The 19,267-nt window shown below is 44.2% G+C and overlaps 1 protein-coding gene across 2 annotated transcripts in view; it reads right to left on the bottom strand.

The window, feature by feature from the left end:
• The window catches only part of SLC7A2 (solute carrier family 7 member 2), a 54,479-nt gene that overhangs the window by 16,188 nt on the left and 19,024 nt on the right, over nucleotides 1-19,267 (bottom strand). For both annotated transcript variants that reach the window (XM_045821301.1, XM_045821302.1), the window contains exons 2-4: nucleotides 4,954-5,344; nucleotides 4,318-4,473; nucleotides 970-1,135 (exon numbers count right to left, since the gene is read on the bottom strand). In XM_045821301.1, coding sequence (XP_045677257.1) covers nucleotides 970-1,135; nucleotides 4,318-4,473; nucleotides 4,954-5,329 — 698 coding nt within the window. In that variant the 5' untranslated portion in view covers nucleotides 5,330-5,344. The remainder of the gene's footprint in view (nucleotides 1-969; nucleotides 1,136-4,317; nucleotides 4,474-4,953; nucleotides 5,345-19,267) is intronic.

Here is a 19,267-nt window from a genome sequence, read left to right as displayed (position 1 = left end):
TACGGTGGTGTCCCTGACGAAGGCACCCACTGATCTCGGACGCAGGCCCGGGCCCACCCTGGCCGGGATGCACAGCCGGGCCGGGTTTGGAGGGCAGCTGCCATGAGCCATGACCTGACACCAAGGCCAGCAACTAGCTCTTGTCACAGGCAGCTGCACAGGCTGCACGTTTATATGTTCACGACAAAGACGCTTGAAAAGTGTCTTTGAGAGATACAATTCTCTCGGCTTGATTAATTTACTGAAGTTGAATATTGTATCACATGCAAAAACACCTGTAAAAAAACAGAGGATACTAATTTTTTTGCCTCATTGGAGTGACTATAAACAACTCATATAAAGAAAAACATGTAGATAATCCTCACTCCATATAATAGATATTTTTGTAATCTTATTTTACATGCACACGAGTGTTATGATTAAATAAATCATAGGGTGACACCTTTCATATGTTATCATTAATTTAATTTTTGAGACTATCAAGTTAAAAGTGAAATGCCAGGACAGGTCTGCTTATGCAACCAATAATATTCTCCAAAAAAACAAGGCCTGGAAATTACTATAGGGCTGAAAACATGCAATGCATAGTGGTGCCAAAGGAAGAACTAAAGGATGCGTTATTCAAAAACACTCATTGTTCTGTGGAGGTGGCCAACTTTTGGGGAAAAGAAAGCCATTTTCAATGGTTAGAATCTCCCCTGTCCTTCCCCTAAACCTGGAGCACAGCTCGAGGCCGAGAACCAGCAGTTGGCTTCCAACACCTGCTTGCCAGTGAGCACGCCTATGTGTTTATGTTCGGGGGAGCCCGGGAAGAAGAGTCCTCGAACAGAACGGACTTGAGAAAGGTCTCCATGGAGCAAAAAGTCTGAGAACCATTGAACCTCAGTTCCAGAGGAAAATGTAACATAAGACACAAATGAGGAAAAAAATAAAAATGAGAGGGGCAGGAGCCCAAATCAAGTCCTTTACCTGGCGTTCGCTGATATATTTTTGAGAAACTCTTCGCTAATCTTCCAGTTCGCCACGTTCCCTTTCACAAACCCAGCCACCATGACAAAGAGAAGGACCAGGATGTTGACCGCTGTGAAGATTTTATTGACCCAAGCGGACTCTTTCACTCCGAACGAGAGAAGACCTACGGGAAAAGGAAAGGCAGTTTAAGTTTTACCTACGTGTTAGCAAAGGCACGGCATTTTGAGGCAGTTACAGGTGTTAGGATATTATTTCACCAGCATTCGTATATTCAAGCCACATTGATCGCTGTCTATCATGAGTTCGTACTCACTTGCCGGAGAAACACCATCTCCTGAGTCCATCCGCCCCGGTTTCAGAAGGCAGACTGTGCTCACACCCCTCTATCCAGGACGCAGGTAAACCTAGTAACCTCTCCTGTTATCACCCATGGGCAGGGAGAGGCAAAGTAACTTAATTTTAATGACAGGCTGCTCTAAAGTCATTTCAAAGTTCATGGCTCAAAACTTTGAAAATGAAAGCTCAGTCATATGCCTGCCTCATGTTGACTACATACACAAAATAATTCAACTGTCTTGCCAAGAAGATATTTCGTTAAATCGATTCTTATCTTAATAGTTTTACTTTATATGCAGAGTGTAAAAGTGGTCAGTTTCCCATTCAAGTAATTCGAAGAGACAGGACACACATAAAGGAAATAAAATCAAGTGTAACCTCCCGTCCGGAATTTCACACTTACACACGTGTGCATGCACACACGCAAACACACTGCACGTCAACTAACAGATGGCCTCATTTTAACGGCCGCACGCCCTTCCCCTCTGTGGAGACACTGTGCGGTGGTCTCTTATTTAGAGACCATCAGGTCACTTCAGTTCCTTAAAACTACAGACAGAACTGACATAGTCCTCTCTTCATAAATGCCACTTTATACTTTCTAACTAATTCTTTACAGTCATTTTCTCTAAGTTAGTATGGTATCGAGCCTATACGCTTTCCTACAAGGCTCTCGGTTCATGTAATCAAAATATTCTCCATTATTTTTGGCCTACTTTAAATTGCCCCTTTTTTTGCTGTTAGGCTATTCTTGTTCATATTGATTTACAAGATGTATGAATTTAATAATAGTGCCATAAGATCTCTGCCTATCGCGTATTATTCATGTTTTTCCCAGTGTATCATTTCCTTTTAATATTAGTGTTGGTTATATATAAAAAATGTTATAGAATGTAAATAATTTCCTTTTTAGTTTCTACCTTTAGAATTTCCCTAATATTAACCCCCATTCAATTTTGTGTTCTTTTAGTACTTTTATGATTATATTTATCCTATTTATATAATTAAGCCACCCTGTGTAAGACATGAACTACGGACCAAACAAAATGTACTTTTCACTTTTGGGGAAGGACTGCAAGGGAAGGGTTACACCCCATGTCCGCTTGCTTCTCTCTCAACGACACACCTGTGACCGAGTCAGCACAACTCCCCAAATACAGGTGGGAGAAGTCGAACCTCATTCTTCTACCCGTGCAACTCCCAGAATCTACAGCAGTAACAACTGTGCTAACAGCTTGAGGACAACTGTGCGGTCAGTACAACTCCGACTCTGTAACTCTCTGTCAGGTTAGGAACCACGACGCAGCTGGGAAATACACGCTTTACACCACCACACGCCCTGGAAAGCAGCCCAGCCACCGTCATGCTCTAGAGAAGTCTCCCAACACCTCCCGTGCACTGTCTGCTCCGAGATCCCCATCTCCGGCCAGCAGATTAATTAGAGACCCGTGACTATCTCATCCAAATATTGCACAGACACTTCCCTGGGGCCGTTAAGAAACACTGCTTCACTTGCCAAGATATTTGGCGTTACACTATGAATAAAGATTTGTAGTAGGAGGTTTTATCTTCAAATGATCTGATGTCAGCGTGCAAGCCTAGCCTCGATTTGAAGTGGAGACCTGATGGTCGATGAAGACAAGATGAGTGGAACGAGGCAGGGCCTGCGTCTCATCACCGAGCTCAGGGATTCTAACTGTGTCTCGGCCACATGCTTCTCGTTGTTTAGAGATCGCAGCCAGATATTTTAGGTTCACTGAAACCGTTCCTAAATAAAATTTGATCTAACAAATTTAATGTTGGCTCAGCTGTTTAGAAACCAAAACACTCACACCTGTTGAAAACAATGAAGGTGATTTTTCTTGATATTAGAGCTCAGTGACAAATATTTTGGATCTATAAATTCTGTTCAAGTCCCTGACCCTATCTCTTTATAAAGCATTTAATGGTCAACTTTTTAAAGGGAAAAACTATTTTAAAAACTGTAAAATTGTACTGGTGAACATTCATTATAGGAAGATGTTTCGATCACATCTTTGTAACCAAGGGAGCACATAGCTAGAGACCAGGTTGGCCAGCAGAGGCGGAGCAGATGACCCAGGGCCTATCAAGTAGGCAGTGGGAACAAACACGGACTTTACTCTCAGTGGGTTTAAGCAGGAGGGCAGGTGGGGATGACAATCAGAACAGACAATGTTCAAATAGTTAAAGACAAACCTAATGGGACAGCAAGGGTTAACTATGCCTACAAAATGGAATAGCCTGCCATCTACGTGTTTACTAGCTACCAAGCAGGAAGCCTGCACCAGACAGACACTGGCATCTATGCACGAGCAAACTGAGCCATGGAAAACTGAAGTCACTCCATGTCCCAAAGATAGTGGGTGGCCACGTAGGACAAGACACCTGGTTTCTCTGACTCTAAGCCTGTGCCTTTCTAAGTCACTCTGCTACAGTGCTGACGAAAATGAAAAAAATCTAGTACTAAGTACGTTCGTCTATATAGTGTCTACATTAAAAAATAACAGGTGGTTAGAATATGCTTTCTTTTCAACCAGATGCCTACATTATATAGCTAAAGGAATAAATAGAAACAGAGACTTTCTTTTAGGAAGAGTATGCTTGCCAGTACCCTCAGTTGCTCTAATATAATGCCCAAAATCATGCATGCTTCCTTACTGAAACTTCACGGCCATTTCTGAAGATCTCTAGTTAGTATTAGAAAACTGATGCGCCTCATCCTGTTCTTTAGTCCATTCCAGGTGCCGTTAGCCCCAACTGCTATGTCTACCAATCCTTCAATTTAGATTTAATTTTGAAGCATGCCTGATGTCTGATAAAGATGAAATGTGATTCCAGCCTGGCCCACAGATCTGCAATCACAACTGAAGCATATAAACACGTTGCATAGTCTTGGGAACTCAAGCTTAGCCAGTTTCAGTGGTAACCTGTTTTACTGAGACAATTAGTCTGGCTCGACATAGGGAGAGGTGTAACTGTTCTCCTTACCTGATAGAAGTAATATGAGACACACCGCAAAAAAGTCAGGATACTCTGCAAGGCCGGTATAATTTATATTGAAGTACGTCCTGAAAAACTGGCCAATCTGCTTGTTGAGAAGTTCATCAAAGGTGCCGCTCCAGGCTCTCGCAACACTCGATGTACCTTCCCAAAACACAGAACATTCGGAGAATACAAGGTCACCGGGAGAAAATTAACATGGCATCCACTGCCACTCTATTCTAGGATAAACATGGGTTAGTTCAGGCAGAATTGAAGATTTCAATCCCATATAAAAATACCTTCATCATTTTATAATTATATAATAGTAATCAGATGCGCAAGTCCGTCACCATCAGGTCACTCTATTTGCATTAAAGAACTATAAATTTTTTTTTAGAAAGAGGGTTTTAAATCCATTAAGAGGCACACTCAGAGATGAAGCAGAATCACCCAGTGTTGCAGTGAGGAGGAGAGACACTGAGAGGTAAGAAAAAGGGGAGGCCCAGGGACCACGCGGTTCCCTCCAGATCACAGCATCATTACCTAAAGCAGACCCAAGGGGCCTAAGGGGCCCCTAAGGCTTTGCACTCAGGAGTGCTACTGCCCCCGTTCCGTACACTTGATCAACTTTGGGAAACCTACCGATCACGTAGGATAAAATGAGGTTCCAGCCGGTGATGAAGGCCCACAGCTCCCCCACGGTGACATAGGTGTATAAATACGCGGACCCCGTCTTGGGCACTCGGGCCCCGAACTCAGCATAGCAAAGGCCTGCCATCACGGAAGCCAGGGCGGCGATGAGGAAGGACACCACGATGCTGGGGCCCGAGTCGGACTTGGCCACCTCCCCGGCGAGGACGTAAACCCCAGCACCCAGAGTGCTTCCAACCCCCAGGGCGATGAGGTCCACGGTGGACAGGCAACGGCTTAATTTGGAATCTTCTAGGCTGTCCAGAACGACGATCTTCCTCCGGATCAGACATCGGGCGAAAGACAGCGCTGCTCTGCAGGGAATCATGGTGCCAAGGTCAACCTGAGGGGGAGAGAGAAGGGAGCACATTGGAAGCTGATGTAGAATCGTCATCCCTCCGATGGGCGGCCCAGCATCTCAGGGCTGTGATGGTACCTGGATTTTTTTTTTCTCACTCGTTGCTAGAGGTGTGTCCCAGAGCAGTCAGAGGGCTTCTTAGCCAAAGCTGTGACTCTCTTAAGCGTTCCCTCACACATGCCCTCTAATAAGAGACTGCAACGATGCCTGATTCGGGGCACAAAGGAACAGGAGCCTTGAATGATTAAAAAGATTTCCTGTTTTTGTTCATTTTTTTTGGCTACAATTTTTAAAGAAATGTTGATAAACCTATATTCCAAAAGACGGCTAATTTGTCTTTGCTATAAGCAAGGGGGTGAATGACCTCATCTTTTTGGTTCTCTTTTTTTTCCCCTTCATCCATTCAACTTGTATTTTTCAGGCACCTTTACATGCCAGGGATTGTGCTCAGAGTAAGTCTACAATGGCGTGGTGCATAGATATGGTCTCCAGCTTTACGGGACTTGCAGTCCAGCTATTCCAAAAACAGGTAAATACCCCACCATTATGTATTCCACAGCTTTAGCAAACGAACATGTGTGAGCTTTTCTTTTTTCTTTTCATTCTGTTCAATTTTTTTTATGTGGAGCCATTTGAACCTTTAAGAATAAAAAACTGCCCCCCAAACATGCTTGGATGTTTCTAACTCAAACTGCTGTTCTACTATGCTTTAAGTATGAATTTGTAGTAAAACACACATGCTTATTTATAGTTACTTGAAATTTCCAAATAAATAAACCCAAAGTCCATGCCAAGTATTATGTATTGTTTTTAAAACAATTTGCATTTTGATTTTTAAAGGTTTTATTGATTTATTTTTAGAGAGAGGGGAAGGGAGCAAGAAAGAGAGGGTGAGAAACATCAGTGTGTGGTTGCCTCTCACACGCCCACTACCAGGAGCCTGGCCCACAACCCAGACATGTGCCCTGACTGGGAGTCGTCCAACTGGCGACCCTTTGGTTTGCAGGCTGGCACTCAGTCCACTGAGCCACACCAGCCAGGGTTTATGTGTTCTTTTTAAATGGAATGATGAAAGTAGACAGCAAGTGTGGAAAGTTCCTTACAGTAACAATAACGTTTTGCACATCAGTATCTTCCACACCAAATGACAGAACACCGAGCGTGGCACTTCACAAATACTTGGTGAAAATTTTGGAAATACAGATGAATCACATTTCCCATGTTGCCAATATTCTGGCTTCGAAAATCAAAATATATCAATACTTCTATAATTCAAATGTGTATTAATTTCTACCCCTAACTAGCCCTTAGTTAGCTATTTCTCATATAACACATCTAGAGGATAAGGTAGGAAATTGTTCTAGTTAAAAAAGAATCAGAAAGTGAAAACCTGGAGTTACAGAGAAGTCAACTGAGGTGTGTGGGGTGGGGCGGGATTGAAGGGATTTACCGGATGCTCATCTTCCCCAACAGTTAAATGTTTTTATAAGAGAAATGCAAAGACCGGGATTCAGAGACCACTGCCAACTAAAAAAATGCTCAGAAATGCAGACTCATTGAATTTAGTAACAATTTAAGATCATGCGAAAATGGGACCTTGTCAAACACAACTTCAGTAAACAACTGATACACCAAATGAGGCACACGTTTGTCATTAAATAAAACACTGTTGATGAAGAACTTATCCTCAATTTTTATGAAAAAGACACAAATTCTCTAACAATTGGATATTTCAGAAAAGGTTTCTGGGACAAAGCAAGGACAACTAAGAAGAAGTTTTGGAGTGTGAGAGGATTGTGGATGAGGTTTTTTTTTTAGTCCTTTTCCTAGTACTATGATCATGATGTTCTTTGTGAAATTTCTTTTCTAAAAACGCACAAAAAAAGAAACAGCATGAAAAGGACAGAGCATAAGCAAGCCAACTAATAAACAAACCTCTCACTATTTTTAACAAATAGTTCAATGTCGTTAACAGTTAACCAAAATGGTAAGTGACCATCACCTCACCTTACAATACAAAAGTGAACTTTCTTCACTCTGGTTTGTGTAGGGAGGTGAACTGTCCTTGATAGAAATGTACAGCTTTAATCAGGTAAGGTCCGATTGCTTCTGGAAAGTATGTTAGGCTCAGTGTTTCCATGCCGCCCCCGGAAAATAAGATAAAATCGCCATTCGTCAAGCACCCAGCGGCTTGGGAGTAACAGAAAAGCCTACGTCAGGGGCTTTTCCTAGAACTGACGGGCTACGCAGTGTTTTCCACAAACATTCTCAACCGTGCAAAGCTGATAACACACTGATTGCAAAAGCCAGGGTGGAAAAGCCAGGGCCCAAAATCAATTTTGAAGAAATATAAAGGGACGGGAGAAAAGCGATGTAAAACAAATTGGGTCAGTGTGATGAATCATCGTTAAACCAACATTTACTGAGTCCTTGCAGGTGTATCACGCACTGTTCAGTCAATAAAGAAAAAAAATCCTGCGTTTTTGTAAAATACTCTGTGTGTGTGTGTGTAGAGAGACTGATACATAAAAGTAAAATGGCAAGAGAAGAATGAAAGAAAAGGATATGTGTGTCCCAAATGAATGATATAATTTGACATTTACATATTTTAAAAGCTGTATAACTCTTCCTTTAAAACATTTTTAAAAGATACACTCCCTATGTGAAACGGTGCTGACACCCTTATTCTCACGGCTGCAAGGTCCCTTCCCTGCTGAAGACAACTGTCCTCACACTCATCCTTTGGCCCAGGTCTGCAGCCACTGTCCTCGCTGGGCTCTGGTGCCCCTCCTCACCGACAGGCAACTGTGCCCGGAGAACATGCAAGGCCCTTTCAGATGACCCTGTTGGTGTGGACAGCACAGGCTCTGCTGTTCCAGGAGCACTGTCAGCTACTGCCACTGTGACCAAGGGTTGGAATTCAGCATGAAACGTGCATACATGCAGAGGTCTGCATAACACTCATACCAGCGGCCTTAGCCGTAGAAAATAAAACTCTAACCAACATTCCTCTGAGGTCACAAGTGACTCTAGTGATACCAGAAACAGATATGAACCTTTCTTCAATAAACAATTATTTTACTAAATGCTAAGACAGCGGCCTCTCTCTTGAGGAGAAAAATCTGCACAGCTTCAGCACAGATCTGAAAATGTGATTGCCAAGGGAAGGCTGGCAGGGCTCTGTAATAGACCCCGCAGGAGAAAATCTCCACATGATCCCAAGAAGCCTGACACTTCAGGTACGTATTCCTCCTACGCAAACAGTTGCAGGAAACCCAACTCCTTGACGGGAGCCCCTATTAATTCTCGCCAAAGAGCTAAACTCCTTCCTCAGCAACCTGGCCTTCTCAGTCTTCTTCAGTCCGGGTCGCAAAGGTGACGGCGCAGAATTCGAGTTCAAGTGAATCCCTAGCCCTGATGTTGCGACAACATCACGGAGCAGACTTCTTTCAACTAACCACAGGAATCTCCTCCAACCGGCAAATCACCATCAGAACGTCAGTCCTGCAGTTTTACTTTGGCTCGAAAGTCTGCTGTGGCAGTTAGGTGCATAGAAATGAATCTTTCCCCTCCTCCCCCAAGTCAAGGCTGACCTTTCAAACTTAATTCTCTGTCTCAGTGTCACAGGCCCCGTCCATAAATCTTACAGGGAAAGGAGCGGTGGCAGCTGGTGGGGCAGGCGCTGCAGCCCATCCTCAACAAGTTAGCTCACCCTAGTTGGAACCCCAGTGTCCTTCCCGGCCTCGGCTGCCAGTATCATAGTGAGACATCTGCACTTTGTCTGTAGGCCGACAGGGGAAGAGGAATTAAACCACGCAGAAGCTGGATCTTTGTCCTACTGTGTGTGTGTGTGTGTTCTCTAAATCTGACCTTTGGGTTTGGCAATCTGCAAACTCAACATCAGTGACATTTCTACAACTTTAAAGCTCAAAAACATATTTTCAAATTACATTCATGGCTAAACAATTTTGTAGAAGGGAGAAAATATGGGTATAATACAATGGAATCAGTGACCTTTTGTTTTTTTTAATTTACATTTAGGAGATTAATTTCTCAAAAAAATACATCAAAAGTATAAATCAGGATATAAACGATAATCTGAAAGGGTAACTGTCCACTTTAGTTAGTAAAAACCAAAGACAAACAATAACAGCAAACCTTTGCCTTCAAACCTAAAAACTTAATTTTTCTGAAAACAAAAATGCTTTTTTCATACACATTTCATTTACATTTGGTCCAAAGCCTATCTTTTCTCCAAATCAAACTGTCTGTAGAGTATCTTCCCCCAAAATTTCCTCCAGATAGGGGAACACAACTACATAAAAAGGAGAAAACGGAAGACACCGTGGAGGTCTCTGCAAACTCACAGCACCATGGGGATAACATATTTTCTCTCTGGGAAGTTACACTGGCACTACCAGGAATTACAACTATTTCGAAATTTCTGATATGGAATCCAGACGGAGACAAGCATCTTTCCTAAGGACAGGCAGCAGACGAACAGCTGACAGAGAATTCTGGAAGGTTTGTCAAGGCAGCTGGGGCTTCAAAACATGTGAGCCCCTTTAGGGCCAGGAAAGGCGACAAGAAGGCACGGGGCCTGCCTCACTGTCTCATTCGCACAGATGCAGAGCAGTGAAAAGAATGGACTCCTGCTTTCGCCTTCAGCGTTGGAGAAGAGGGGAAGTTGACGAGTGAGGAGGGAAAAGCAGAGCCCTTAGCACCTCTGTAACCGGAGTACCTGCTCAGTCAGCACCCCGTTTTCACGGTCAAGGACTTGGTGGCGTGCCGCCCGCTCCCATGAGGCCTTAGCAATCTTCGGCTAATAAATCGTCCCAGATGCCAGAGGGTACACCCTGTTCCCTCTCCCCAACCAGCTACTGAAGGAAGCGTCCTCTGCTGGCACCTATCACCCCATACGTGCCATTACAAACGCCAGGAGATGCCCTTTCCAAAGACTTCACACCTGTCTCCACGTAAGTGCTATGCTATTAAAATGGCCAGCGTTTGCTGAGTGTTTCCCGTGTGCCAGGGGCTGGGGAAAGCTAGAGGTAAGTAGGGGTCAGTGTGGCTTCTAGAATATATAATTCAAATTTCCATGTCAAGCTCTTTGAATTGTCAGAAAATGCAGTGACACTTCACATGCCAATTTCATGCAACAGGCTATTCTAGACAAGCGGGCTTTCTAGATCACTAAAGTTTAAATCTCTAAATTTTTGCCTGTTGTCGATCAAATCCTGCCACTTATTCAGTCACCTCGCCAAGTGCTACCGAGCTTGTGGCAGCTGTCTGCTAAGGTCACAGGAGTCCAATCTGCTCATCTCTATAAGAAGGTGATTGGCTCAGTATTACTTCTCAAGACACTGCCTAAAACAATGAACACAACTGTTTCAAAAAAAAAAATAAACCAAAACAAAACAAAACAAAAAACTAGCAAACAACATTCTCTATGACGTGCATTCCAATTTTAATGCACCATCATACCACTTGGAGCCAAGTCCAGGATACCAGTGAAATCCAGGTGACTGGGAGGATCCTGCACCCCTGCTGACTAATAGCCATTGCTCACAAGGATTTTTTAAACTTCTTTCTGGACTCGTTGCTGAATTTCAGATTAAAAATGCTAGAAGTCAAGCCCTGGCTGGCGTAAGTGTAGCTCAGTGGATTGAGTGCGGGCTGCAAATCAAAGTGTTGCAGGTTAGATTCCCAGTCAGGGTACATGCCTGGGTTGCAGGCCACGGCCCCCAGCAACCACACATTGATGTTTCTCTCTCTGTCTCTTTCTCCCTCCCTTCCCTCTCTGGAGATAAATAAATAAAATCTTAAAAAAATGCTAGAAGTCTATCCATGAAGTAGGGGGCAACTTCAAGTACAATTCCCTGCTCTTGTCTGAGAGAAGAGAACTGAGAAATACTCTAGAGCACCGTTTCCTCCACCCAAGCTCTTCCCAAACAGGGTCAAAGCACCCCCTCAACCCACCGCCCAATGCCCTCCCCCAGCAGCGGTCCTTGATTTCAGGAATTGTTCAAATTAGACCACGTTTGTTTCAATGCTAGGCAAAACTCCTTCCATCAAACTGTGGCAGGAAAGGAATTCAACAAGAATTCACATGCATTTTTAGCCCAAGTTCCAGAAATTTAGATGGATAATATACTGAGTGTACTTATGATTTAGGTCCTGCTGGCAAGACGTTTCTTAAAAAAATGGTCATTTTTGCAACCGTATTGTCAATTCTAAAAAGCATGTTCTGACTTGTTACTTCTTAAAATACAGAAACCAGTGTATCACCAGAACTCTGAGCAGCTGGGCAGATTGTCGAGATATGGCTGCTGACTGAGAGAGGTCTGGAAGTCCCTGCTGGCTTCAGGAAGTCCGAATAAAACGTTCCTCCTGTGTGCCCCGAGAAAGCAATGGGCACAGTGCCAGCTCTTCATCACCACCATTCAGAGCCGCTGCATTTTACGTTTAGAATATGCAAACTAAGGATTTTAAAATATTAATGTAACCTGAAACGATGAGATCCTTAAAGGCGAGGTCTGACATTCTTGCCATATTTCTGCTCTATCTGTGGGATAGTATTACAGAAACTGAGAAAAATTCTGATGAGGGCTTTCAAGGTGGAAAAACTGCAGTTAGTGCCCATGGATTATTATCAATTACTCAGTGAATTGTCAAGTTCTCCAAAAGCTCAAGCCATAGAATTTTTAAGAAGGAAAAGTAAAATGGTCTAAATGCAATTTCTAAACAAAAGTCCGGGGAGTGGGGAGGAGGGGGTGCTGGAGGAGGGGCATGTGGGCCAAACAGTTACAACTGGGCTGTCCCCACGTGACATGCTCATGCGTAAAGGAAGCCCAGGGTACTTCTGGGATGCGTGGGGGAGGGGGACACCCTGTTCAGAATGGGGGCTGGGGTTGGGGCTGGCAGAGAAGTCTTCCTCGGGGGAGCCAAGATTGATCTGACTTTTATCCATGCTTTCATTCCGGAATTCGTTTTCAGAAAAGGCCGGATGCTGTTTAGCTAGTCCTTAGCACAAAGAATATAAATAAGAACCAACTGAATTTCTCTAAAAACCTGACAATATCACTATTCTCTAAGACTCACTGAAATTTTGACAATTTACATAATCAGCCACTTCTTAAAATCAATTACTTAAAAGCTCACCTTTTTCTCTTTTTTACTTCATTTGAAAAAAAAATCCTTTCTTGGAAAAAGACCTAAATTTTGCATTAATATTTAATAGCAACTGAGGTTATTTCCCTTAGAAAAAGCAAAAAAAATTATTAAAAATAATCATATGTATCTGCAAAATCTTGATCAGAAGTTCTTGAAAACATCTATTTTGGTTTTTAATTTTGATTAGCAACAGCTTAAGTTACTATACAATTTAAAATTCAAAGTATCCCTTACACTTCTAAAAGCCCTACTTGGTAATCACTGATCAGTAAGCGTTTTCTAGATAAATAATATGAGAAGAGTTGTCTCTACAAGGAATACAACTTATAAAAATAAAAAGATCGAGGACTGTAAGGCCTGCCATTTAAGCAGAAATTTAAAACATATATGCATATATATCTACTAGCAGTTTCTCAAACTTCTTTTTAAAACACTTATTTTTGAGCTTTCTGTTCCCCAGAAATAAAACAGTAACTTGCCCTTCTTGCCTCCAAAAGCTCTACCATAGTCTGGAGTACGAGATGCTTATGGTAGACCTGTAGTATGAAGACAAGAATATAACAAGAATAAAGACAAACTCCCTCCATCTTCGCAATCCTGTTATTTCTTTGCAAAGCTGTTTCCTCTGACCTTAGAGGGCTCAGAAGTGGAGAGAGACACACCAGCTCTTGGGCTCTGATTCTCTGTCCAGGAGCCCAGCCCTGCCATGTCCCACCGCTGACCCCCAAGGACGCCTGGGGACCGGGACGCAATTATTGGAAACCGTGCTGTGCATTGATTGGTAAATGAATTCTTTGGTCAGGGTTTAGTGTCCTTCATTTTAAAACATGCGTGTAAGCGTTTACAAATATCAGCATCCTCCTAAATAACAACTATGAATTGTTAGGAAACATGCAGCGTGAGTGGAATTGTAATGCTCTGGATCTGTTCACTGGCACTTGTAGCTAACCCGCCCCCCCTGCACCTCAATGACTTGACCACACTTCAGCCTGGTCTCAAAGCCACTCCCCCGTTATGTGGCCTCGGCCGACCCTCCTCGCCTTCCGCTTTGCTCTTCTCCACACGAACCCCACAGTCCAAGTGTCCACCTCCTACCCTGGAACACGTGCCTTCTTGTCCGCACGGAAGGAGCCAGACCGGCCGACCTGGTGTTTCTGCTCTGCAGAGGCTGTCGGTCCCCGGGCCTTCTGAGTGGCTGGCTGCAGGGACAGCAGAAAGGTTCTTTCTTGCCTTTTCTGTCAGCTCTTGAGCTTTCCTTTGACTCAGAGAGGAAAAAAAAATGTGCACCTCCCACTTACAAAAATCAAAGCCAAGAAGCCAGGCTGGTGTGTGTAATAAAGGGCCAGGGACAGAAGAAAAGCCAGCAGCCCAGAAGGCGTCCATCTGGCTGAGAGAAGCAGGGCGGAGAGGAAAGGGGGTTTGGGGACGTGCTGGTGTGGGATACGCACTGGCCCTCCTTCGGGAGATGCGAGGAAATGTCAAAATCCCTTTTAAGTATCCTTTTGGCAGCTGGTAGGCATCCTGGGTCTCGAGACACCGGGGCAGGATTAACACTTTTGCGTGTACGATGTGTCCTTCCGCTCCCTCCAGCCCCCAGTGAAGGTAAACCTGCTCGTCTGGTGTCAAACAGAATGTGCACATTTACATACCACCACTTCTGAGTAGGATTTATGGGGCTTAACATAAATGACTGGCAACCGATCCCTAGAAACAAGCTGGGCCGCACGAGGCCAGCGAGGGCGGCGGAGAGGAGGAACAGCAGGGGAAGAAGAGACAGTTGTGCCGGAGACGTGACATTAGTGATGCTCTCCGTGACTCCACGGCCTCGGAAGAAGGCATCAGCGGAGATAGTTCCGCGATGGTATTGCTACTTGAGATATCACTGACCCTATAGCACCTTGTTACAAAAGGTTTCCAGGGAGTTCAGTTATTTAATAATCCCCCAGTGACATTTCCTTTTAAAGCCTCCTTAATGCCCTTAATTTTTTAATTATGGAATATGTGTTAGTGCATTTTAGAAATCTTAACATCTCATAACTGAAACCCTAGTGGATGCTTCTCATAGGGGGCCTTAGAGGAAATGGTTGACCACCTCACCTCCACTGCAGAACTGCTTTCATCGCTGAGAGGTGGCCATCCATCCCCCATGGGCCAGGGCAGGCCTGAGTCTCAAGGCATCCTCTGCTCTGCGAAGCTCCCCTTGCTACTAACACAAGACCTCTTCTTGCATGAAGCCCTCCGACCTCTCCTACCCATTGGCCTCATTCTGCCTGAAGAACAAATATGGAAGCCTTTTCATTCAAAATATCCCAAATGGCTATCATCCTAAGACTTCTTTCCTCTCAGGGAAATACTTTAACTCAAAGAACAAGAACCACGTGTGAAAGCCTTAACTTTCCATGACACTCCCAACAAAGCAAAGCACTGCAGACGTGGTCAAGCCCACACTGGCTAGAGGGAACCTCGCTGCTTGAAACCAGTTCACAGCCTACTTTGCTTATTATCTTCCTCCAGTCAATATACGCCTATTAGTTCTTTTTGTCTTATTTTGAATAGACACCACAAAACACCTTAAGACAGGCGTGCTCCTTGCTACCTCCTTCCCCCATCTTCTGCCTCCCACTCACACCCTCCAGCTATTCTGGGCTTCCTCCTGACTTTCTCAGAACTCTAAGCCTCCAAGTGCCTCCAGGCTTTCAGCGCAGTTGTTTCTTCTTCCTAGAAAGCTACTCCTCCCCTTGCACTAGATGGCTCCGAGTCATCCTGGACGCCCCCTCCCCTGAGCTGAGTAAGGTCTCCCTATCACTAGTTCCCACGACTCGCAGCATTTTTACGGCACTTCTTCGCTGGGATTAGAGTCAGACTACTTGGATGGATGTGTTTCGGATGCATTGTGCTCCTGTGAAAGTTAAATTGAAGTCCTAAACCCAGGCACCTATTTGGAAATGGCTTTTTGATTGCTGTTGTCAAATTAAGACGAGGTCATTAGGGTGAGCTCTGATATAGCATGAATAGTGTCCTTATAAGAAGAGGAAAATGCCATGTGATGTCCGAGGTGGCCAGTGGAGCGATGCAGCTGCCGGCCAAGGATCCCCAAGGCTCGACGGCCACCACCAGAAGCTAGGAGAGCCCCGGAGGGATCCTCCCCGCTGGTTCCACAGGGGACTGGGCCCTGCTGATGCCTTGATGTTAGACTTCGAGTCTCTGGAACTGGAACAGTAATTATTTTTATCAGAAGCCACTCAGTCTGTGGTACTTTTATTTATTTTTTTATGGCAACTCTAGGAAACTAATGCACTCCTTTACACTAACGGCTTCTTGAAAGCAAGTCTATATTTTATTCATTTCTTGCATTCTGAAAGTACTTAGAGCAATTAAAATCTAGACAGAAGTGAGGTAAACATTTGTTCAGTGAATGAATGATTCATACTTGGCTTGTAGTCCATTAAAACCCTCAGGTGTCTTTTTTTCTCAGAGATATTTATATACACTGGTCTTCTTGATTCCATTTTGTTTCACTGATTATTTTGAAACCTAAGTCCGGAATTTTAAGTTTCATGTTATTTGGGATTATGTGTTAATACGAGTCCACCCATCCATCCATCCATCCATCCACCCATGTATTTAGCTTCCTACCTATCTTTATGTCACTGCTGACTTACTAACCATGTCTTCTATCCTAATCCAAGTAAATGATGAGTGTACTTAAACTTCATAGGGCCAAGGACAGAGATAGTGGCAGGCCACTAAGACTCTCTCTAAGCTGGTATCTAGCCATTAATCAACACTCTGGCCTATCATGCAGCTAACAAAAACCCCACATTTCTCTCCTACTTATCCCAAGGTTATCATAATACGTGGTGTTAGAAGCTTTGCCCAAATCCTAATATATTACGTTTAAACTTCCCAAATCCACCAATCAAATAACTATGTAAAAAGAGAGTGTGGAGTTTGCTAGGCATAACTTGTTCTTGCTGAACTCATGCAAAACACATCGGTCATTTCTTTTCCAACTACATTCCACAAATGGCTCGAGTTGTGCTGGTGAAGAGTGTCCAGCTTCCTGGTCAGTGGTTTCTAAGATCTACGTTGGCCTCCATTCGAAAATAAGGAAATCTGCCTCTTTCCTGTCTCCTGCTCCCTTTCTTGTAACCCTGGGCGCCTCCAAGACTACAGGCGGTGACTCCAGACTCATGACTACAACTTACTTTAGTGTTGTGAGTTGTAATTCACCCGGGCCCGGCCCTGGGAACTAGTTTAGAGCAGCGAGGCTCCCTCTGGCCAGTTTGGGCTCCAGGTCCCCTCTCAGTGACATGTTCTGTCCTCTAGTGAGACAGCCACCCTTCTAGTGAAGACAAAGGTAAAATAGGGGCTTGGTAGCTCTGCCTCCCCTCGGTCACCTATTGCTACCACACTGCGTTTCCCCTCTCCTTTCTCCCAAACTAAGTTTCACAGAGATTCCACTCAAACATTCCTTTGCTACTTTTCACAGGTCCGTACCATGCACTTGATTCCCCCATCTTTTAAGTCTGAGCAGGTCCAGTGAATTCCCATGGCAGCCTCTGGGAGCCTTTGTGGAATCCGCCCAACTTGTGCCTCACACTGAGCATTCGAAGAGGATTTTCACTGTGTTTGTCTTTACTTCTCTCCCAATGGCCTTACCTGGGAGGGCTGCATACAACCCCTGGAGCTTCATCCCTACTTTGTCAGTATTTACAAGCCTGTTTGTAACACTCGAGGGCACACAGACTGAGTCTGCCAGCTGGTCACTGCGGAATATTCGAAGGTATAAAAGCAACTGATTTCCTCGTCACCCAGAGACAAATATTCTATGACTATTACCAAAAAGTACAGCTTGTGCAAACTCTTTGAACCCTCCAGACTCTCACTACCCAGCCTCCCCACTCCATGTATCTTATGTCAGCAGAGACCAAGTTTGTTTAACACTCTTTCACAGTCATGCAACCCCGCTTGCGGGAACATCCTTGTTTGCAGGCAGGAAAGCAGCATTTCATCATCTACGGCTCCAGAAGCCCCGAGCCGCTTTGTGGAGCCCCCAGCGCGAGTGCACACGCGCCCAGTCGCTGATGACACCCGCAGAACCCCACCTCGACGGCTGGAAGGACAGCTGCTCACTGTAGAATTAACACCCCTGCAAACACACCCTTCCCGGTTATCACTGTGCCTCCCGCAGGGCCTGCGACTCCCACGGGCCTCATGTCCGAACCCCTATCTGTGTGACGTCCTTGCTCTTTGGAACATCTTTCTGAGGGTGTGAAAATAATTCATTGAGCAATCAGGAGAATACGCAACTACTAGTAATTGCAACTATGATTGTGGGCCACTTCCTCTTTTCACATTCTAGAGCTTGTTTGTTTGATTTTTTTTGAAGATTTCTAAACACTTCCTTTTCTCTCAAGTAGAGAAATACAACCAAAATATCCTTTCTAATGGGGCAGACCAAGAGCCCAGCACATGTCAGAGCTCCAGGGAGGGATAGTGGCTTAACTTAAAAAGCAATTTAATAAAACAACTGTAGCAAAAACACAGGACAATGGTTCCATGTTAAATTATAACTATCTGGATGCAGGGATGGAGTTGAGCGCTGAGTCATCCTTGACTCTTGCCCCCATCGATCACTTTTGGTAATTTCTCCATTTCTAAATGTTAAAGTGCTATCAGGGCACCAGGACACCCGGCAAGGAAGCACAGGAGAGCAAATCACACACGCTAAAAACTCGTTCCTGGTGCACAGGGTGGCTCTGTGGTTTTTCCCTGCTACCAACAAACTAGAAAAAAAAATCAGAGTTGGAAATGAAAGTCAGCCTTAGAAATGCATAAACACTTCAGCCAATTATTTTACTCATTCCTCAGACTGGAGATGAAAGAAGGAAGGAGTGAAAATTGCTTTTCCTTTGGCCCTTTACAACAGCAATGACAACAACAAAAAATTCTTCTTATCCTTCCGGCCATCAAAAAAAAAATTAAAATGGCTCTCGTGCAAAATTAAGTGCCTTTAAAGATTCTAGTGAGAATCAGGTGTGATAATATTACCATCCACATTCATTTGGTTCTAAAAACCGACTCCTAAAAGCAACCCAGTGTGGAAGGAGCTGGGGCTTCAGAGGCGGGCAGAGTTCCCCTCTCGGCCCCCGTTTTCTCACTGGCACAATGAAGTCGGTCTCATCAGGCTGCTAGGAAGGTCGAAGGAGAAAGCCCATGTGAAGTGCCCACTGCAGAGCGGGCACTCAATGGATGGCAGTGGCTGATAATTTCTTATTCTAATAGAAATCAGAGACGTGTTTGACATTCATGTCTTGGAACACCAAAAATAATCCATGCATAAAAGTCACTTTTTCCTTTAAAAGATTTGCAGATGCACAGAAATTAAGACTGAGAATAGCCCTGGCTGGTGTGGGGCAGTAGATTGAGCACTGGCCTGCAAACCAGAGGGTCACCGGTTCGATTCACAGTCAGGGCACATGACTGGGTTGCAGGCTAGGTCGGGTTCCCAGTGGGGGCGTGCGTGAGAGGCAACCACACATTGATGTTTCTCTCCTTCTTTTTCTCTCTTCCTTCCCCTCTAAGATAAATACATAACATCTTTAAAAAAATAAAATAAAAAATGAAAACATTTAAAAACAAAAGTTGAGAATAAAATGGACAGCCAGCCCTGTACTCTAACTGTACGGGACACGACAGAGGCCCGGCCGGGGACTTTCGCCAGGCACGCGG

The sequence above is a fragment of the Phyllostomus hastatus genome, unplaced genomic scaffold (assembly GCF_019186645.2).
Source record: "Phyllostomus hastatus isolate PE091 unplaced genomic scaffold, TTU_PhHast_1.1 phas_scaffold_46, whole genome shotgun sequence".
NCBI lineage: Eukaryota > Metazoa > Chordata > Mammalia > Chiroptera > Phyllostomidae > Phyllostomus > Phyllostomus hastatus.
This window is presented reverse-complemented; position numbering and strand designations above follow the sequence as displayed.